This window comes from Macrobrachium rosenbergii, chromosome 48 (assembly GCF_040412425.1).
Source record: "Macrobrachium rosenbergii isolate ZJJX-2024 chromosome 48, ASM4041242v1, whole genome shotgun sequence".
Classification (NCBI taxonomy): domain Eukaryota; kingdom Metazoa; phylum Arthropoda; class Malacostraca; order Decapoda; family Palaemonidae; genus Macrobrachium; species Macrobrachium rosenbergii.
In genome coordinates, this window is record NC_089788.1 from 28,128,814 (window position 1) to 28,147,801 (window position 18,988).

The 18,988-nt window shown below is 35.6% G+C and overlaps 1 protein-coding gene across 2 annotated transcripts in view; it reads left to right on the top strand.

Annotated features, from left to right (window-relative positions):
• The window catches only part of Dph5 (diphthine methyl ester synthase), a 63,199-nt gene that overhangs the window by 27,543 nt on the left and 16,668 nt on the right, over positions 1-18,988 (top strand). For both annotated transcript variants that reach the window (XM_067091573.1, XM_067091574.1), the window contains exon 5: positions 11,305-11,559. In XM_067091573.1, the coding sequence (XP_066947674.1) occupies positions 11,305-11,559 (255 nt within the window). The remainder of the gene's footprint in view (positions 1-11,304; positions 11,560-18,988) is intronic.

Genomic DNA, 18,988 nt, shown 5'->3' on the forward strand with positions numbered 1-18,988 from the left:
AAAAGTGAGACATGGCATTATCATTCATGATGCATTTTCTACAGCTTTGTCAGGGTGAAATTTTTCCACAAAACTTTGAAACTCCCCATTTCTTACACATTTCCTTGATTAGTGAACTGGGAATGCCCTCCCTTCCCTTCTCCTCCTCCGAAAATATTTCCATTGCTGCTTCCTCTGAAGGTCTTTGAGTTCTTCAGTTGTGAACTCACTGTTGTGATCCTCTGCCAACTTCTCCACATCATCACCTATCATCTTCAACCCCATGTTTTGTCCAGAGACAATATCCTCGAACAACAGGTTCAGCCTCAAAGCCTTCAGTCTCTGTTTAGCACTGAGTCTACCCACAGTTTTCTCTGGGCCTAGTTCCCCCCAGGTTTGTCTATGAGACTTAAGCAGCAGGGGAGGATATTAAAGTGATTTTTCCAGAACTCTGAGAGTTATCTGTATGCGAGAGGTAACTTCAAAGCACCTTTGAGACAGTTCTTTGTGGAAGAGTTCCTCAAAGTTTAAATGATCTGAAGGTCCATGGGCTGAATGCGAATTGTTTTGTGGGCAAGAACATCACCATAATGTAAATTGTCCTCTTCCACCAGCTCATCATCCAAGCCTTGAGAGCGAGCAGGGTCATTATTAATCATAAGAAAGACGAGACATTAGTGACAACTTGTTTTCCTGGAGGTATTTCTTTGCACCTGGGCAAACTCTATGTTAACTCACTAATATTTTGCCTTGCTACCCAAGGTGTATGATTACCCTTTACACAGCATTTAGTTTTCTTTCATGATGTTATTTTTTCAGATTGGTACACAAGCAAAGACTTGAGTTTAGTCACCACTTGCATTCACACAGAGTAATGCAGTTAGCCTGTCCTTCATTGGCTATAGCCCTGGTACTGGCTTGTCCTTTTGAGTGATGTAGGTCATGTTTGGCATTTTCTTCCAAAAGAGGCTTGTCTCATCGCAGTTTGAAGATTTGGATATGCCACTTCTCTTAAATTTTTTAAACCATCCTCTGCTATCCTTGAAAGCATTACTATCTGTGTCAGCACTCATTCCAGTTTTTTTTATTTAAGAGGTGAGCATGCAACTGCTTTGTTTTTCACAAAACAGCCTGAGAAATATTATCACTAGTTAGCTTTTTTCATTAATCCAAAATTGGCGGCAATATTTCAGCCTTTTCAGTTCTTTGTGACTTTGTTCCATAAGCACTTTCACCCCTTTTGCAACATTAGCCTTCTTGTCTAGGTATGGTGCAGATCGTAAACTTTGCCTTAGTGTGGCTGTAACAACTTTTATTTTTGGTTTGCTGTCCAAATAGGTGACTAGAATATTAGAAAAAGACAAAGATAAACAAGAGCATTTACAGCAAATTGTATTGCAGATGTGCCCCGAGCAGCAGCAATGGACAGACTGCTCCAGTCATCCTTTGTTTGAGCAAATTTGCTAAGAGATATGTGTAATACAAGTTCCAAACTGTGTTACAGGTTTCAACAAACTGTGGTTGGCTGTTTGAGAACTGAGGTTGGATTCCTCAACTAAACTTTTTGCTCAAAATATGTTCAAGATGGTAGACTTTCAAAAACCTAGGTTCCACTGTACTTTAGATTGTGAAATTTTCTTAAGCTGCATCCTGCTGATAAGTTTGTGTTTTTAAACTTGTGCCACTTACAAAAGTTATAAAAAATTAAAGTTTTGCTGGGTAGTTTTCAAGGAGCAGATGAATGTTATTCAGTTCTTTTCAGCACCATTTACAGATTAACTTCCACTTTATTGGTTAGCAAAAATTTTCCAAAGATTACCAAGGTTTATAGACGGTATACTAATGTTATATAGAACTTGAACAGAAGATTAAACAGGTAAAGATTTTTTTATAGTACTTACTTATCAGTTATTCCTATGAGGATACCAACCTATGTCCTTTTTATGGATATACCTTTTATTGAAACTTGTTTGGTCTTTGAAGTATAAGTAACAAGATGGTTACTTAAACGCCTATTGGGCGTATCATATGCCGAACTAAAATTGTCTGTTGGGTGCCGAGTGGACGTATCGCACGCCGACTACAAAAATTTCAAACCTTCGTCAACTTTGACTCGACCGAAATGGTCGAAAACGCAATTTTAAGCTAAAACTCTTACATTCTAGTAATATTCAATCATGTACCTTCATTTTGCAACAAATTGGAAGTCTCTAGCACAATATTTCGATTTATGGTGAATTTTTGAAAAACTTTTTCTTACGCACGGCGGTAACTCAGCCGAAAATTTCATAAATTCTTTCGTCATTTTGTCGTAATTTTTGCACTGTTCTATATTAGCCGTTACATAAAGTTTTATATATGAAAATGTGCGTAAATTCATGTACAATACAGCAAAGTACAACCCATGGTTGTAGCTTTTATCAGTTTGGAAATATTTTCATATAAATCACGATAACTGCCAAAATTTCAACCTTTCGTCAACTTTGACTCAACCGAAATGGTAAAAAAACGCAATTTTAAGCTAAAACTCGTACGATCTAGTAATATTCAATCATTTACCTTCATTTTGCAACCAATTGGAAGTCTCTAGCACAATATTTCGATTTATGGTGAATTTCTGAAAAAACTTTTCCCTTACGTCCGCGCCAGAAATTCTTTCGCACGTTGTCGTAATGTTTGCACTGTTTTATATTAGTCGTTACATAAAGTTTTATATATGGAATGTGCGCAATTTCATGTAGAATACAACAGAAAATAACTCATGGTTGTAGCTTTTATCAGTTTTGAAATATTTTCATATAAATCACGATAACTGCCAAAATTTCAAGCTTTCGCAACTTTAACTCGACCGAAATGGTAAAAACGCAATTATAAGCTAAAACTCTTACATTCTAGTAATATTCAATCATGTACCTTCGTTTTGCAACAAACTGGAAGTCTCTAGCACAATATTTTGATTTATGGTGAATTTCTGAAAAAAAAATTTTTTCCTTACATCTGCGCACGGTAACTCGACCAAACATCTTAGAAATTCTTTCATCATGTTGTCGTAATGTTTGCATCGTTTTACATTAGTCGTTACATAAACTTTTATATATGAAAATGTGCGCAATTTCATGTAGAATACAACTGAAAATAGCTCATGGTTGTAGCTTTTATCAGTTTTGAAATATTTTCACATAAATCACGATAACTGCCAAAATTTCAACCTTCGGTCAACTTTAACTCGACCGAAATGGTAAAAAAACGCAATTGTAAGCTAAAACTCTTACATTCTAGTAATATTCAATCGTTTAACTTCATTTTGCAATAAATTGGAAGTCTCTAGCACAATATTTCGATTTATGGTGAATTTTTTAAAAAAACATTTTCCTTACGTCTGCTAATAACTCGGTCAACATCTCAGAAATTCTTTCGTCTAGTTGTCGTAATATTTGCACCGCTTTATATTAGTCGTTACATAAAGTTTTATATATGAAAATGTGCGCAATTTCATGTACAATACAACAAAAATAACTCATGGTTTTAGCTTTAATCGGTTTTGAAATATTTCCATATAAATCACGATAAATAGAAAAATTGACTTTCGGTCAACTTTAACTCGACTGAAATGGTCGAAAACTGCAATTGTAAGCTAAAACACTTACAGTCTAGTAATATTCAATCAATTAGCTTCAGTTTTCAACAAACGGGAAGTCTCTAGCACAATATTTCGATTTATGGTGAATTTTTGAAAAACATTTTTTACGTCCGAGCGTTACAAATTCATGCATCATTTTGTGATAATATTTTCTGTGTTGCTTTGATCATTTTAAAATTTGTTATATACCAAAATCATCGCAATTTAGTGTACAATACAACTAAAAAAATTAACTCATTAGCTTTAACCGTTGTGCTTACAGCGATTTGTATACAATTATATACGAGTTTTTTTTTTTCTCATATATTCCAATATTTATATATGATAATATTTTTTTTCATTTCTGATGGTTGCATACTAAACTTCAGGCAATGACAAAAAAATGAGCCAAAAATGAACTCTTAATCTTAAAAACTAAAGCGTGCTGTGATTTTTTAAAAACTTTTTTCCGCTTCGGCGCTTAACTCACCGAACGCCGCGGCATACGGGAGACGTTTTTGTAAATAGGGCTTCGGCGTTAAAGGGTTAACTAGCTGTTGTAGAGTGATTGGATAGGGCCACACTGAGTGACTTGATAAACAGCATCTGAACTATCAGACAGTTCAGGTCTGCTATCATTGTCATCCAAATAAAAGCCTCTGTACTATATCATTGATAGAAACCCCCTGTCTGCTTGGCATTTTGATGGTTATTGAAGGTCAAGCCCTTTTGCTGAGATTATCCTGTAAGTTGGAAATCAGAAGTTGTCATTTGTCACTAGAATATGAACAAAAGCTCCTAACTTTGACAAGGAAAATGTGTTATCTGTTACAAGCTGCTTAAATAGAAACCAAAGAATTATGACTTGAGATCAGTCCCGTGTAATGGGCGAGACCTTTTAATGAATGGTCCCAAAAAACAGCAGTTTGCCGATGCTAGTTACAAATAACTATCGTACATTTATTAAGTGACTTATTAAAAATTTGCCAGTTGTCAGTGGTGACTTCTATAAATAAAAAGAAGTTATTTTTATTAATCTTTCACTCAGTGGAGAAGAAAGTCTTAAGAAAGTTTAGCACCGAATTTATGTTGTGACTGGGAAAAAAAAATTAACAACATGAAAAGCATTTTGGAAGAGGTGAAAGAGTAATGTTCAGAATTGACAAAGTCACTATTTTATCTAAAATTTACTGTATTTATAAATGAAGTTGGCTACATTTCTAACCCAGCTTCGATAATATAAAAAAAAAAATCTATCTCCAAATCACGTTTTATTTAACACTAAAGGCAATGATGATGATGGTAAAGTGCAATTAACTGATGTTTTTAAGAATGTAAACATTACCAGAGTGCAAATGGTGCATGATCACACTGTTCATGCTTTATAATACAGTTCTACCTCAGTCTTACACGATTTGAGTTGCGCGAATTCACAGACACGCGAGCTTTTCATTGGAACCTAACTAATTGACATATGTGATTTTTCCACAGACGTGACATTTGCAATTCCTTGAGTGAGAGAGAGAGAGAGAGAGAGAGAAGGGTTGTCCTTACTTAAGAGAGTGAAATTATTTATCATTTATTATGGACAGAGAGAGAGAGAGAGATTGAAATATCAAGTTAAATTATTTATGAATTTGTACGGAGACAGAGAGAGAATAACATGAGAGAGAGAAAAAGCTATTCTTACGTTAGATATCAAAAGATGGAAATTCATGACTTATGAAGGAAAAAAGGGAAAAAGAAAGAAGAGAGAGAGAGAGAGAGAGAGAGAGAGAGAGATTATACCAGAAATCTTTTGACCCACTGGGGGCAACAATTGACATATTTGACAGCTTTGCCCTGCCCCTCTCTTCAAAGGTTTCATGAAAGATCGGGAAATGATATTTGTTTAAAGTATCACATAATTTACTATAGAAATGTATAAATTTTGTAATTACAGTTATATTATTATCATTATTATTATTATTATTTTTTATTATTATTATTTTTTTTGCTTGTCACAGTCTTCCTATTCTACTGGGTGTTTTTATAGTGTGGGGTTCCAGATTGCATCCTGCCTCCTTAGGAGTCCATCACTTCTTTCACTGTGTGCGCCGTTTCTAGTAGTAAACTTTTCTGTGTGAGTCCTGGAGCTACTTCGGCATCCAGTTTTTCCAGATTCCTTTTCAGGGATCTCGGGATCATGCCTAGTGTTCCTTTGATTATGGGTACAATTTCCACTGGCATATTCCATATCCTTCTTATTTCGATTTTCAGGTCTTGATACTTATCAGTTTTCTCTTTCTTTCTCATCTACTCTGGTGTCTCATGGTATTGCGACATCAATGAGTGATACTTTCTTCTTGATATTGTCAATCAATGACACATCTGGTCTATTGGCACATATCACCCTATCTGCTATGTTGCCATAGTCCCAGAGCATCTTTGCTTGATCATTTTCTATCACTCCCCCAGGTTGGTGTTCATACCACTTATTACTGTAAGCTAGCTGGTGTTTCTTGCACAGGCATATGGGTGAGATGTTATTTCCATCTATTGTTCTTTGGACATATCTGGTTCTTAGGGCCTATTCTTGAGCAGCTATTAGCATTCCTTCTGTTTCCTTCTTGAGTTCTCCTCTCTGTAGCCATTGCCATGTTTCATCGCTGGCCAGTTCTTTTGTATGTCTCGTAATGTCCGTGCATTGGTTTGTTATGCCATTCCTCTGTTTTGTATTTTATTCTCCTGTCTATATTTTTGGGTCTTTGTCTACTTTTTTCAGTCCTTCTCCCCATGCACTCCGTAGCCAGTCGTCTTCACTGGTTTTAAGATATTGCCCCAGTGCTCTGCTCTCTACCGTTCCTTTCTTGTTATATATGGTCTGTCTGTATTTGCTCTTGGGTGTAGTGCTTTGTGTATTGTCATGTGTTTTATAGTTTTCTGGTCTATGCTGTGGAGTTCAGCCTTCGTCCACTCCACTACTCCTGCGCTGTATCTGATTGCTGGTACTGCCCATGCGTGTATGGCTTTCGTCATGTTTCCAGCGTTGAGTTTTGACTTGAGTACCGCCTTAATTCTCTGCATATATTCTTTCTTGATCGTGTCCTTCATCTCTTGGTGTTTTATATCCTCTCCTTCCATTATTCCCAGGCATTTGTATCCTGTCTCATCTATGTGTTTGATCCTATTCCCATCTGGTAGCTTTATCCCTTCAGTTCATGTTATTATTATTATTATTATTATTTGAAAATTAGTACTTATTATTAGGTAAATCATTTATTTATCAGCAAAACAAATAAACATATACATGTAACCATAAAAATTCTCTTATCTCAGTAAGAGATGAGAAAATTTTTATGGTTACGTGTATTATGTTCATTTGTTTTGTTGGTAAATAATTGATTTACCTAAAATATAATAATAAGTGCTAATTTCCAAATATTAATAAGATTAACCCAAACGCCGAGCTTCTATTTACAAAAACGTCTCCCGTATGCCATGGCGTTCGTGAGTTAGCGCGAAGCGAAAAAGTTTTTTCAAAAATCACAGCACGCTTTAGTTTTTAAGATTAAGAGTTCATTTTTGGCCTTTTTTTTGTCATTGCCTGAAGTTTAGTATGCAACCATCAAAAATGAAAAAATATCATTATCATATATAAATATTGAATATATGACAGCGAAAAAAAACTCATATAATTGTATACAAATCGCGCTGTAAGCACAACGGTTGAAGCTAATGAGTTAATTTTTTCAGTTTTATTGTACACTAAATTGCGATGATTTTGGTATATAACAAATTGTAAAACGATCAAAGCAACACAGAGAAAATATTATCACAAAATGATGCATGAATTCGAACACGCGGACGTAAAAAAAGGTTTTTTCAAAAATTCACCATAAATCGAAATATTGTGCTAGAGACTTCCCGTTTGTTGAAAAATGAAGCTAATTGATTGAATATTACTAGACTGTAAGTGTGTTAGCTTACAATTGCAGTTTTCGACCATTTCTGTCGAGTTAAAGTTGACCGAAAGTCGAATTTTTCTATTTATCGTGATTTATATGGAAATATTTCAAAACTGATATAAGCTAAAACCATTAGTTATTTTTTGTTGTATTGTACATGAAATTGTGCACATTTTCATATATACAACTTTATGTAACGACTAATATAAAGCGGTGCAAATATTACGACAACTAGACGAAAGAATTTCTGAGATGTTCGGCCGAGTTACCGCACAGACGTAAGGAAAATGTTTTTTTAAAAAATTCACCATAAATTGAAATATTGTGCTAGAGACTTCCAATTTATTGCAAAATGAAGTTAAACGATTGAATATTACTAGAATGTAAGAGTTTTAGCTTACAATTGCGTTTTTTGACCATTTCGGTCGAAAGTTAAATTTGTCCAAGGTTGAAATTTTGGCAGTTATCGTGATTTATGTGAAAATATTTCAAAACTGATAAAAGCTACAACCATGAGCTATGTTCTGTTGTATTCTACATGAAATTGCGCACATTTTCATATATAAAAGTTTATGTAACGACTAATGTAAAACGATGCAAACATTACGACAACATGACAAAAGGATTTCTAAGATGTTCGGCCGAGTTACCGCGCGCAGACGTAAGGAAAAAGTTTTTTTTTTTTAGAAATTCACCATAAATCGAAATATTGTGCTAGAGACTTCCAGTTTGTTGCAAAATGAAGGTACATGATTGAATATTACTAGAATGTAAGAGTTTAGCTTATAATTGCGTTTTTTGACCATTTCGGTTGAGTTAAAGTTGACCAAGCTTGAAATTTTGGCAGTTATTGTGATTTATATGAAAATATTTCAAAACTGATAAAAGCTACAACCATGAGTTATTTTCTGTTGTATTCTACATGAAATTGCACACATTTCCATATAAAACTTTATGTAACGACTAATATAAAACAGTGCAAACATTACGACAAACGTGATTTAAAGAATTTCTGGCGCAGACGTAAGGAAAAAAGTTTTTTCAAAATTCACCATAAATCGAAATATTGTGCTAGACTTCCAATTGGTTGCAAAATGAAGGTAAATGATTAAATATTACTAGAATGTAAGAGTTTTAGCTTACAATTGCGTTTTTTTTTACCATTTCGGTCGAGTCAAAGTTGACCGAAGGTTGAAATTTTGGCAGTTATCGTGATTTATATGAAAATATTTCAAAACTGATAAAAGCTACAACCATGAGTTATTTTCTGTTGTATTGTACATGAAATTGCGCACATTTTCATATATAAAACTTTTATGTAACGGCTAATATAGAACAGTTCAAAAATTACGACAAAATGACGAAAGAATTTATGAAATTTTCGGCCGAGTTACCACATGGCGTAAGAAAAGTTTTTTAAAAATTCACCATAAATCGAAATATTGTGCTAGAGACTTCCAATTTGTTGCAAAATGAAGGTACATGATTGAATATTACTAGAATGTAAGAGTTTTAGCTTACAATTGCATTTTTCGACCATTTCGTCGAAATCAAAGTTGACCGAAGGTTGAAATTTTTTGTAGTCGACGACGGTACGCCCACTTGGCACCCAACAGACAATTTTAGTTGACGTATGATATGTCCAGTAGGCGTTTAAGGTTAATAAGATTAAATGGTAATAATAGTAATAATAATATCACTGTAATTACAAAATTTATACATTTCTATTGTAAATTACATGATATTTTAAACAAACAGGTATCATTTCGCGATCTTTTGTGAAACCTTTGAAGAGAGGGGCGAGGGCAAAGCTGTCAAATATGTCAATTGTTGCCCCCAGCGTGTCAAAGGATTTCTGATAATATTCTCTCTCTCTCTCTCTCTCTCTCTCTCTCTCTCTCTCTCTCTCTCTCTCTCTCGTTCATAGTTAGAGCTCACACATTTTTATAATTTATTTTTTCTCTGTGTGTTTTTACCTGTACAGTAGATAGTTTAAATTGATTTGATTTTATCTGTACCATCTACGAAGTGTAAACACAGTAGTGTGGCAAATATGTTCTAAAACACAGAGACACAATAACTAAGAGTTGTATTAGTCCAAATAAAAAACACTGTTTGTTCATGAAAAAGCATTTCAGAACAGAGAAAGAGACTTAGAATAAAGAAGTTATTAAAAAGAGGTTGAGAATTCTAAAAATAGATCAGTCGGACGGGGAGAGACAGAAATTCTCTTCCAACTCTTTGTTTTTATGTCAGCTGTTTATTTATTTTTTTAAGGGTAATATATTGAGCTAACTTTTAAATGAAATTAAAGTGACTTTAATTTCATTTAAAAGTTAGCTTAAGAATTTGGGAGCATGATTAGGGTCATATTTAGTGTTTAAAATTTAGAAATAAGCATTTATTAGCATTTGTAGAGACCATGCCAGACTTATGCTAAAATTTGCCTTGTGCGAGGGGTTCTGGAACCTAATCTCATGTAAGTTCGGGGTATGACTGCATAGGGTATGACTTTATACTATATGGCAGTAAATTGAATACATTAAGTAAAATATCAGTTTTATTAAAATTAACATTGCTTTAAATAAAAGTGTACTATTTGACCTTTGCAAATGGTTATTGATTGGTGTAACAACCTAACCAGATCCAACAGTTCACACCCATTATGTAGCTCCGGCATGATGCGCTCTCCTAAAATTTGATAGCAATTGTTTGGGAAAGTTGTATGACATGAGAGTATATATGGTAAACATGAATTTTCACATTAAGTGGGACCAGAAATTTCATTCATCTTAAAACTTAAGACAACACTGTCCCCCACAAAAAATAAAATCGGTTTTTAGAACGTTGGACAAGGATTGTAAACCTGTAGTGATAATAGCAATCAGAAAAGGAATTTAATTAGAAGCACACAGAGAGAGAGAGAGAGAGAGAGAGAGAGAGAGAGAGAGAGAGAGAGAGAGAGAGAGAGAGAGAGAGAGAGAGAGAGAGCGAGCTGATCTTGATCTTTCTGCAGAGTACTGCTTGCCAAGAATATGATTATCGTAAACAATTAAAGCTGTGGATGTTGTTAAAGGAATCAAACTGTAACAAAACAGAGGTCTTAAACATTCGAAGAAGTAGACAAAGTTGTACTTAATCTGGATAAATGAAAAATAGCAGGTGTTACCGAGGACATGATTTTTTAATAAACTAAATGTAAAAATCAAGTTACTTTATTTAGTATTTCTTTTTTTTATTGTAATGATTGTTTTCATTACGTAGGAATGTAAAAATAGAATACAAGTCCATTATGGCATAAAATGCTTGATACAGTAAAATGTTATATTCTGGGGTGGTCTGGTATGAATTACTGTAATTCAGTATACATTATTCTTTATGGGAAAAATTTGTTTGGTATGTCGTTTTTGCCACTCACTGTGCATTCTGGAACCAATTAACAAGGGGTACTGAGGTATCAATATGCTGTATAGTCATATAAAAGACTTCAGATTTCCATATCTAGGAAAAATGCAAATTATCCTTAAAATATGAAATATTCAGAATCCATGGCCTGTAGCCCCCAATGTAATATGTTCTTTCAATTAAATAATTCAATAGGTATTCCCAGTGGAAAATTAAAAGAGTATTATTAAATTGAAATTAAAAGTTTCATTACAGTTCTTAAATACAGTACCAATGAGAATTAATTAATTCACCAGCTGATTATCCAGTAGTGTTTCTTGAAGTTAATGATCTTACATCATGACTTGTTTGCAGATATAAAAGTGAAGGAGCAGAGTCTAGAAAACCTACTGCGAGGAAGGAAAATATTTGAACCACCACGTTACATGAAAGTTCATCAGGCAGCACAGCAGCTTTTGGCAATTTTAGAGAGGCATAGTGCTGCTGCATCAGATAGTGGGGGAGGAGGCATGGTGACTAACGAGTGGATATTAACAGGAAATACCAAGTGTGTAGCTGTTGTCAGAATTGGGACTGACACGCAGCATATTGCCCATGGGACTTTAAAAGGTATGCTGTGTAATTTTGTTCATTTTGTTACTGAACTGAGGTTGGTAAATTTGATGTGGCTCGATATTATGAGTATCATTAGGTTAGGTGTTCCAGCCCCAGTTAAGCTTGCTATTCAGTCTATTATGAATTGTGATAATTATGTCTTTGAATGGGCAGATATCAATCAAATGCAAATGAGAAGTACTGGGTAAAAATCTTATAAAGAAATTTTGTCAGAATCTTCAGCATTTTCTGTGCATACCAATATATTGGCTTTACAAAATTTAAAAAATTATGAGTTAAAATTTAGTTAATCATATTTGGGATGAATATGACCTACTGTTAAAGATAGCGCATATCTCTTTGCTGATAGGGTAGTTGGCATTCAAACAAAAGAAGATTGCATGGCTGACCCAGATGACTACCTAGCGCCCCTGTTCTCCATGATGTGTGTTTTGAATATTTTAGCTCATGTCAGAATTCTTCTTGCCGCCATTGTACAGGGTGCAGCAACATAACTTCCTTTTTCCAAAAGACAATAAAACAAGATGTATAAATCAGAAAGGTTTTAATTTTGTTTCATAATTATAGTACATATTTAAAGTTTTGTTTCACACAGTTTTGAAAATCATATCAGGTAGGTGACGTCCCCATTGTCCATACACTGCATATACCGATTTGGTGTTTGCCATGACCTCAACAGCGTATCAGCGGGTATATTGGCAGTTTCTTCGATGTTGGCCTTCAAGTCTGGTAGGCTTCTCAGGCGGTTGACATAAACACGGGATTTCAAATATCCCCACAAATAAAAATCACAAGGGGACAAATCGGGGAACGGCTGGCTACCCAAATCGCCCCTTATTGAAATGAGGTGCTCCGGAAAATGTTCCCTCAAAACAGCCATCGATGCCCTTGAAGTGTGAGCCGTTGCTCCATCCTGTTGAAACCAAATATCCCCTAGGTCCAATTCTTCAATTCGTGGAAAAAAAAATCCTCCAACATGTTTACATACCGGTCTGAATTCACTGTCACTGTGACCTCATTTTCTTCAAAAAACCAAGGACCAACAATTCCAGTGGAGGAAATTGCACACCACACTGTGACTTTAGGTGAATGCAAAGGCCTTTCATGCAATTCATGGGGATTGGTGTCAGCCCAGTAGCGATGTTTTGTTTGTTGACTCATCCAGTCAAATGAAAATGTGCTTCATCACTAAAGTAAACAATAGCGCCTTCAGAAACGTTTTCGAGAAGTGCCTCACATGCTTCCTTCGTGAAGTGAAATCACGATGGAGAGTTCCTGCACAATCGCCATCTTGTAAGGATGGTAATGAAGGTCATCGTGAAGTATTCGCCACTGAACGATCAGAAAGTCCAAGGGCAGAGGCATGTTTGCGCCAAGAGAGCGCGTGGGGATTGCAAGACTGAAGCTCTCACTGCCTCAATGTTCTCAGGTGATCTGATGGGCCGAGGTACTTCAGTTCTTCGTCGTGTAGTACTCCCAGTTTGCCTGAACGTAGTGACCCATGTAACAATTGATTTCCGGTCGGGAACAGGGCCTCTCGGGGCTACATTGAAACGATTTCGAAAGGCGCGCTGGGTTGCAATAACAGACTGACGATTCGAAAAGTAAGCTTCGACGGCAAATGCACGCTCCTAACTACTCCAACGCATGATAGCGACTGACTGTATTTCCAAGAAAACTTTCAGAACGGCCCTGTCAAATGAAACCACGCCCACCCCGCTACTACTTCTACAGCCAGACTGCCACACATTATAAAAAAGGAAGTTATGTTGCCGCACCCTGTATATAGGCGCCTATTGATATTTCGTGGTTTTGGCTGTTTGCTGCTTTCTCAGTACTGTAAATTTATTATTTAGGATGAATCTTACGTACTGTTGAAGATAGCTTATATCTCTGCACCGATAGGCAGGGAGATATGTAAGCTATAGTTTGGCCAATACCACACCCAATAAACTTCACTGAGATATTAGGGTGGTGGAAGACCGTTGAAAATTGCAGGTAGGTTTATCCTTAGGTATATGGAAGAGTTTTTACAGCGCAAACACCTTGTCAGAAACTATAAGTCATAGCAGAAAGACTGTATCTCTGGGCTAAAATGAATGACATGGTATTTGTTTTCCAGTTCATTTTGGGAAAGGCAGTATGTTTGGCAATTGAAGATTCAAGAAGGACAAGTTCTACCTACATAGTGGTTATTATATCTGCAAGGCTGCCAGTCGCTGTAGAAATGGGGGAGCGTTCATGTGGATGTATTAGCAGGAACTCTGATTCTACTACATCTCCTTTCAGGGCCCGCAAGCTTTATTGGTGGATGGTTTCTTCAAGTTTAGCCCAATTCAGACGTATATGCCTTCCCCGTTTATCAGCTCTAAGGAAAGTATTGAATGAATTTCGGTATAAGAATTGTTCAATGACTCCTGTAGAGCCTTAGTAGCCTCAGAGGGAATGACTTTCAGACTTTCCAGCTCTCTTGGTAGATGTCTCTCGTATTCTTCCATTAGGGAAAAATTGACTCAGACTACTGAATTCCATGTGGCTTTACTAATTTCCACATACCACACTTAACCCTTAAACGCCTATTGGACGATCACACGCCGACTAAAATTGTCTGTTGGGTGCCGAGTGGACGATCACACGCCGACTACAAAAATTTTAACCTTCGTCAACTTTGACTCGACCGAAATGGTCGAAAAACGCAATTGTAAGCTAAAACTCTTACATTCTAGTAATATTCAATCATGTACCTTCATTTTGCAACAAATTGGAAGTCTCTAGCACAATATTTGGATTTATGGTGAATTTTTTAAAAACTTTTTCTTACGCACGGCGTAACTCAGCCAAAATGTCATAAATTCTTTCGTCATTTTGTCGTAATTTTTGCACTGTTCTATATTAGCCGTTACATAAAGTTTTATATATGAAAATGTGCGCAAATTCATGTACAATACAGCAAAGTACAACCCATGGTTGTAGCTTTTATCAGTTTGGAAATATTTTCATATAAATCACGATAACTGCCAAAATTTCAACCTTCAGTCAACTTTGACTCGACCGAAATGGACAAAAAACACAATTTTAAGCTAAAACTCTTACGATCTAGTAATATTCAATCATTTACCTTCATTTTGCAACCAATTGGAAGTCTCTAGCACAATATTTCGATTTATGGTGAATTTTTGAAAAAACTTTTTCCTTACGTCCGCCGCCAGAAATTCTTTCGTCTCGTTGTCGTAATGTTTGCACTGTTTTATATTAGTCGTTACATAAAGTTTTATATAGAAATGTGCGCAATTTCATGTAGAATACAACAGAAAATAACTCATGGTTGTAGCTTTTATCAGTTTTGAAATATTTTCATATAAATCACAATAACTGCCAAAATTTCAAGCTTTGGTCAACTTTAACTCGACCGAAATGGTAAAAACGCAATTATAAGCTAAAACTCTTACATTCTAGTAATATTCAATCATGTACCTTCATTTTGCAACAAACTGGAAGTCTCTAGCACAATATTTCGATTTATGGTGAATTTCTGAAAAAAAAATTTTTCCTTACGCCTGCGCACGTAACTCGGCCGAACATCTCAGAAATTCTTTCGCCATGTTGTCGTAATGTTTGCATCGTTTTACATTAGTCGTTACATAAACTTTTATATATGAAAATGTGCGCAATTTCATGTAGAATACAACAGAAAAAGCTCATGGTTGTAGCTTTTATCAGTTTTGAAATATTTTCACATAAATCACGATAACTGCTGTGGCCTTTTCAACCTTTCGGTCAACTTTAACTCGACCGAAATGGTAAAAACGCAATTGTAAGCTAAAACTCTTACATTCTAGTAATATTCAATTGTTCAACTTCATTTTGCAATAAATTGGAAGTCTCTAGCACAATATTTCGATTTATGGTGAATTTTTTAAAAACATTTTCCTTACGCCTGCGCGGTAACTCGCCAACATCTCAGAAATTCTTTCGTCTCGTTGTCGTAATATTTGCACTGCTTTATATTAGTCGTTACATAAAGTTTTATATATGAAAATGTGCGCAATTTCATGTACAATACAACAAAAAATAACTCATGGTTTTAGCTTTATAGGTTTTGAAATATTTCCATATAAATCACGATAAATAGAAAAAATTCGCCTTTCGGTCAACTTTAACTCGACCGAAATAGTCGAAAACTGCAATTGTTAGCTAAAACACTTACAGTCTAGTAATATTCAATCAATTAGCTCCATTTTTCAACAAACGGGAAGTCACTAGCACAATATTTCGATTTATGGTGAATTTTTGAAAAAACATTTTTTACGTCCGAGCTGCACGAATTCATGCATCATTTTGTGATAATATTTTCTCTGTGTTGCTTTGATCGTTTTACAATTTGTTATATACCAAAATCATCGCAATTTAGTGTACAATACAACTAAAAAAAAATTAACTCATTAGCTTTAACCGTTTTGCTTACAGCGATTTGTATACAATTATATACGAGTTTTTTTTTTCGCTGTCATATATTCCAATATTTATATATGATAATGATATTTTTTCATTTCTGAAGGTTGCATACTAAACTTCAGGCAATGACAAAAATGAGCCAAAATGAACTCTTAATCTTAAAACTAAGCGTGCTGTGATTTTTTGAAAAATTTTTTCCGCTTCGGCGCTAACTCACTGAACACCGCATATACGGGAGACGTTTTTGTAAATAGGGCTTCGGCGTTAAAGGGTTAATTGCATGGAGATGCTCAACTGCCTTCTCCCAACTAGGGGGTTTTCTTGGATTCTATCCTTAATCACTTAATCCAAGTGAGAAAGAACCTTGATCTTGTATCAGGAACAGCGGTTTGTTAATCACTCCTGGTGCTATTCTAGAGGAATTTTCAGCTAACCGTACTCCTTTAGACATGTAAGTTTTTTACGTTTGTAGATATAGTAAGAGTTTTTCGCTGTCTATGTTCAAGGTTATAGTTCCATGCTCTCTTGAGTAATGTGCAGTTGGAGATGGCTAGTGATCAGCACCTTAGGCGTTGAGATCAGTTTAGATTAAAACTCCTAGAACTCAGTATCAGTCTCTCTCTCTGGAATTTAGATGTTCTAAAATTTTATCTGCAGATCTTTTTGAGCCTGTGGAATCACTTCCATTGAGGTATTTACTATGAAACTTTTTTTTTTAGTACTATCAGCAGTTAAGGATGCAAGCATTGTTCTATAAGGCTGTTGTAAAGGGAATGCTATTTTATCTTTTTATCCCAGAGCTGAGATTGATTTGAGAATTCTAAGAACTGTAAGAATTCTGAATTTAACCTCTTTTTTTGGGGAAGGAAGAGGAAACATTTCTCTGCCCTGTTAGGGCAATTAAAATTTAATTAGATAAGTAAAGCTAGGAAAGGGCAAAGTTAACCTTTTGTTTTGTGATTTTAGAAAACCTAGAATATAATTTTCAAAGAATGCAATGTTCTCTGTGACATATTTAATCAGGCTAGCGCATGAGAAACTAGTTCTGTACCTTCTACCCATATTGAAGGTAAACATTCATAATGCAAAAGTGGTTACAACTTCATTTAATTTTATGACAAATTTGTTAATTGAGGATGTGATTAATGCAGCACAGCGGAAGTGCAGCTCGGTTTTTGCCACTCACTAAGTACTTGGAATTGCGTCCAAAAATGGTAAAGCCCATAGTCCACTGCTAGTAGTGGGAAATTTTTCCTGAACCGAAGAAAGAGCAATCTTTTGGGCTCTTTGTTTTAAATCCTGGGTTTTTATATTTTTGGGAGTATGAAGGTATATATATTGTATAGGAGCATAGCTTTGTATCATAAAGGTATTTAATTTTGGTTGACTGTTGTTTTTGGGGCTTTCAGACCCAGGCACAGAGGTCCATACACGCCGCTTCTATTTCATTTTGGCTGAATTGGAGCAGTTTTCCCTTTAAGGCTGCTCTTCGCTGTACACGTGTGCACCTTGCTTCCTGAATGGAATGTAACTTCTAGCCTCAGGAATGTTTTTGGTTTCATGCAGGAAACCTTTAGCTCAATTTGCTGAGAGGAATTTGTCTAGTTGCACTGCCCACCATCCTCTTCATCCCAAATACATATACTGAAATATAAATTTTCTTCAAATAAAAGCAGGCTTTGATGTAGGAAAAACCTATTTTTGGTATTCATTGTTCATCCTCAAAGGAGTTACTCTCAAGGTTCCCCCAGGACTCCATAAGACAGACCAACCAATCTCAAAGAATTATCTTATAGTTGGTCTTAGCCAGAATAATCCACAACGACTGCCTTGGCTTTCCTTTGTCCTACTCGCTCTGATGTGACGGCAGTCCGTATGTTGGTTATCTCCCTCATTACATAGCAGATATCTGCAAGATAAATGTTCACCCCAGTCCCATGCCTTTCTGTCAGGAAAAGTGGGAGGGTTTGAGTCACAGTGGCTCCCAAAACTAGGTTTTTCTTTTGTCAAAACCTGTTTTTTGATAGCGTAACCACTGTTTGCCCTCAAAGGAGCTTACAAAAGAAGTTGACAGGTGACAAAATGTTTTAGCTCATAATAAATAAATCTTAACAACCCAGATAAATTTTTGGTCTGAGGTATAGTCACAGGTTATTAACCATTTTCTTTACTCAGGACACCCATTAGGGTTTAGCAATAAAGAACAGGAAACAACGCACAAACTTATGCACAGTATTATTGTTGTGCTTCTAAGGTGCCTTACCTAATTATGTCAGGTCTAACTGCAGGATTATTACGCCTTCCAAGGCAATATCTCAGCATGACCATCACCCTCATGTAGTGTTTCAGGAGTTTTTGATCCATAGTAAAGTCACAGGTTATCAACTTGAATTTTTCAGGATGCCCATTAGGGTTTGGCATAAAGAACAGGAAACACACAAACCTATGTATGTATTATCCCTTGTGATTCTATGGTGACTTACCTAATTTCATTGGATCTGGCTGTGGGATTGTAGTGCCTTCCCCATTTCAGGAATACTGCCTCTAATAACCACCCTGGACACTTGGAGACTTCTTCAAGGAAACATTTTGGAAGAAAGTTAATGATGTACTCACCTTTTGGATGTCGTGCAACTTACGAAAAGAGTGAAGGTTTGCGTCTTTAATGAAGGACACTAAAATAATTGTCAGCCCATGTAGAGAGAGGATGGTTATGATAATTGCAAGAATTGGTCATAGGAAGAGATAGAGAAAATTGAGATAATAAATTGCCAAATTAGAAGACAGAAGGATAGACTTAGAAAGAGTAAAGAGAACAGCTGTCTTGAATGTAGGTCTCCTTTAGAATTAACACCTGGTCTAGAAGATGGAGATAAATCTACAGATTCTTCTTTAGTGGATATAGATTCTTCTACACCTAAATCCAGAATTGAATTATTGTGTAACAATTTGAGTCTTTTCATCGAAT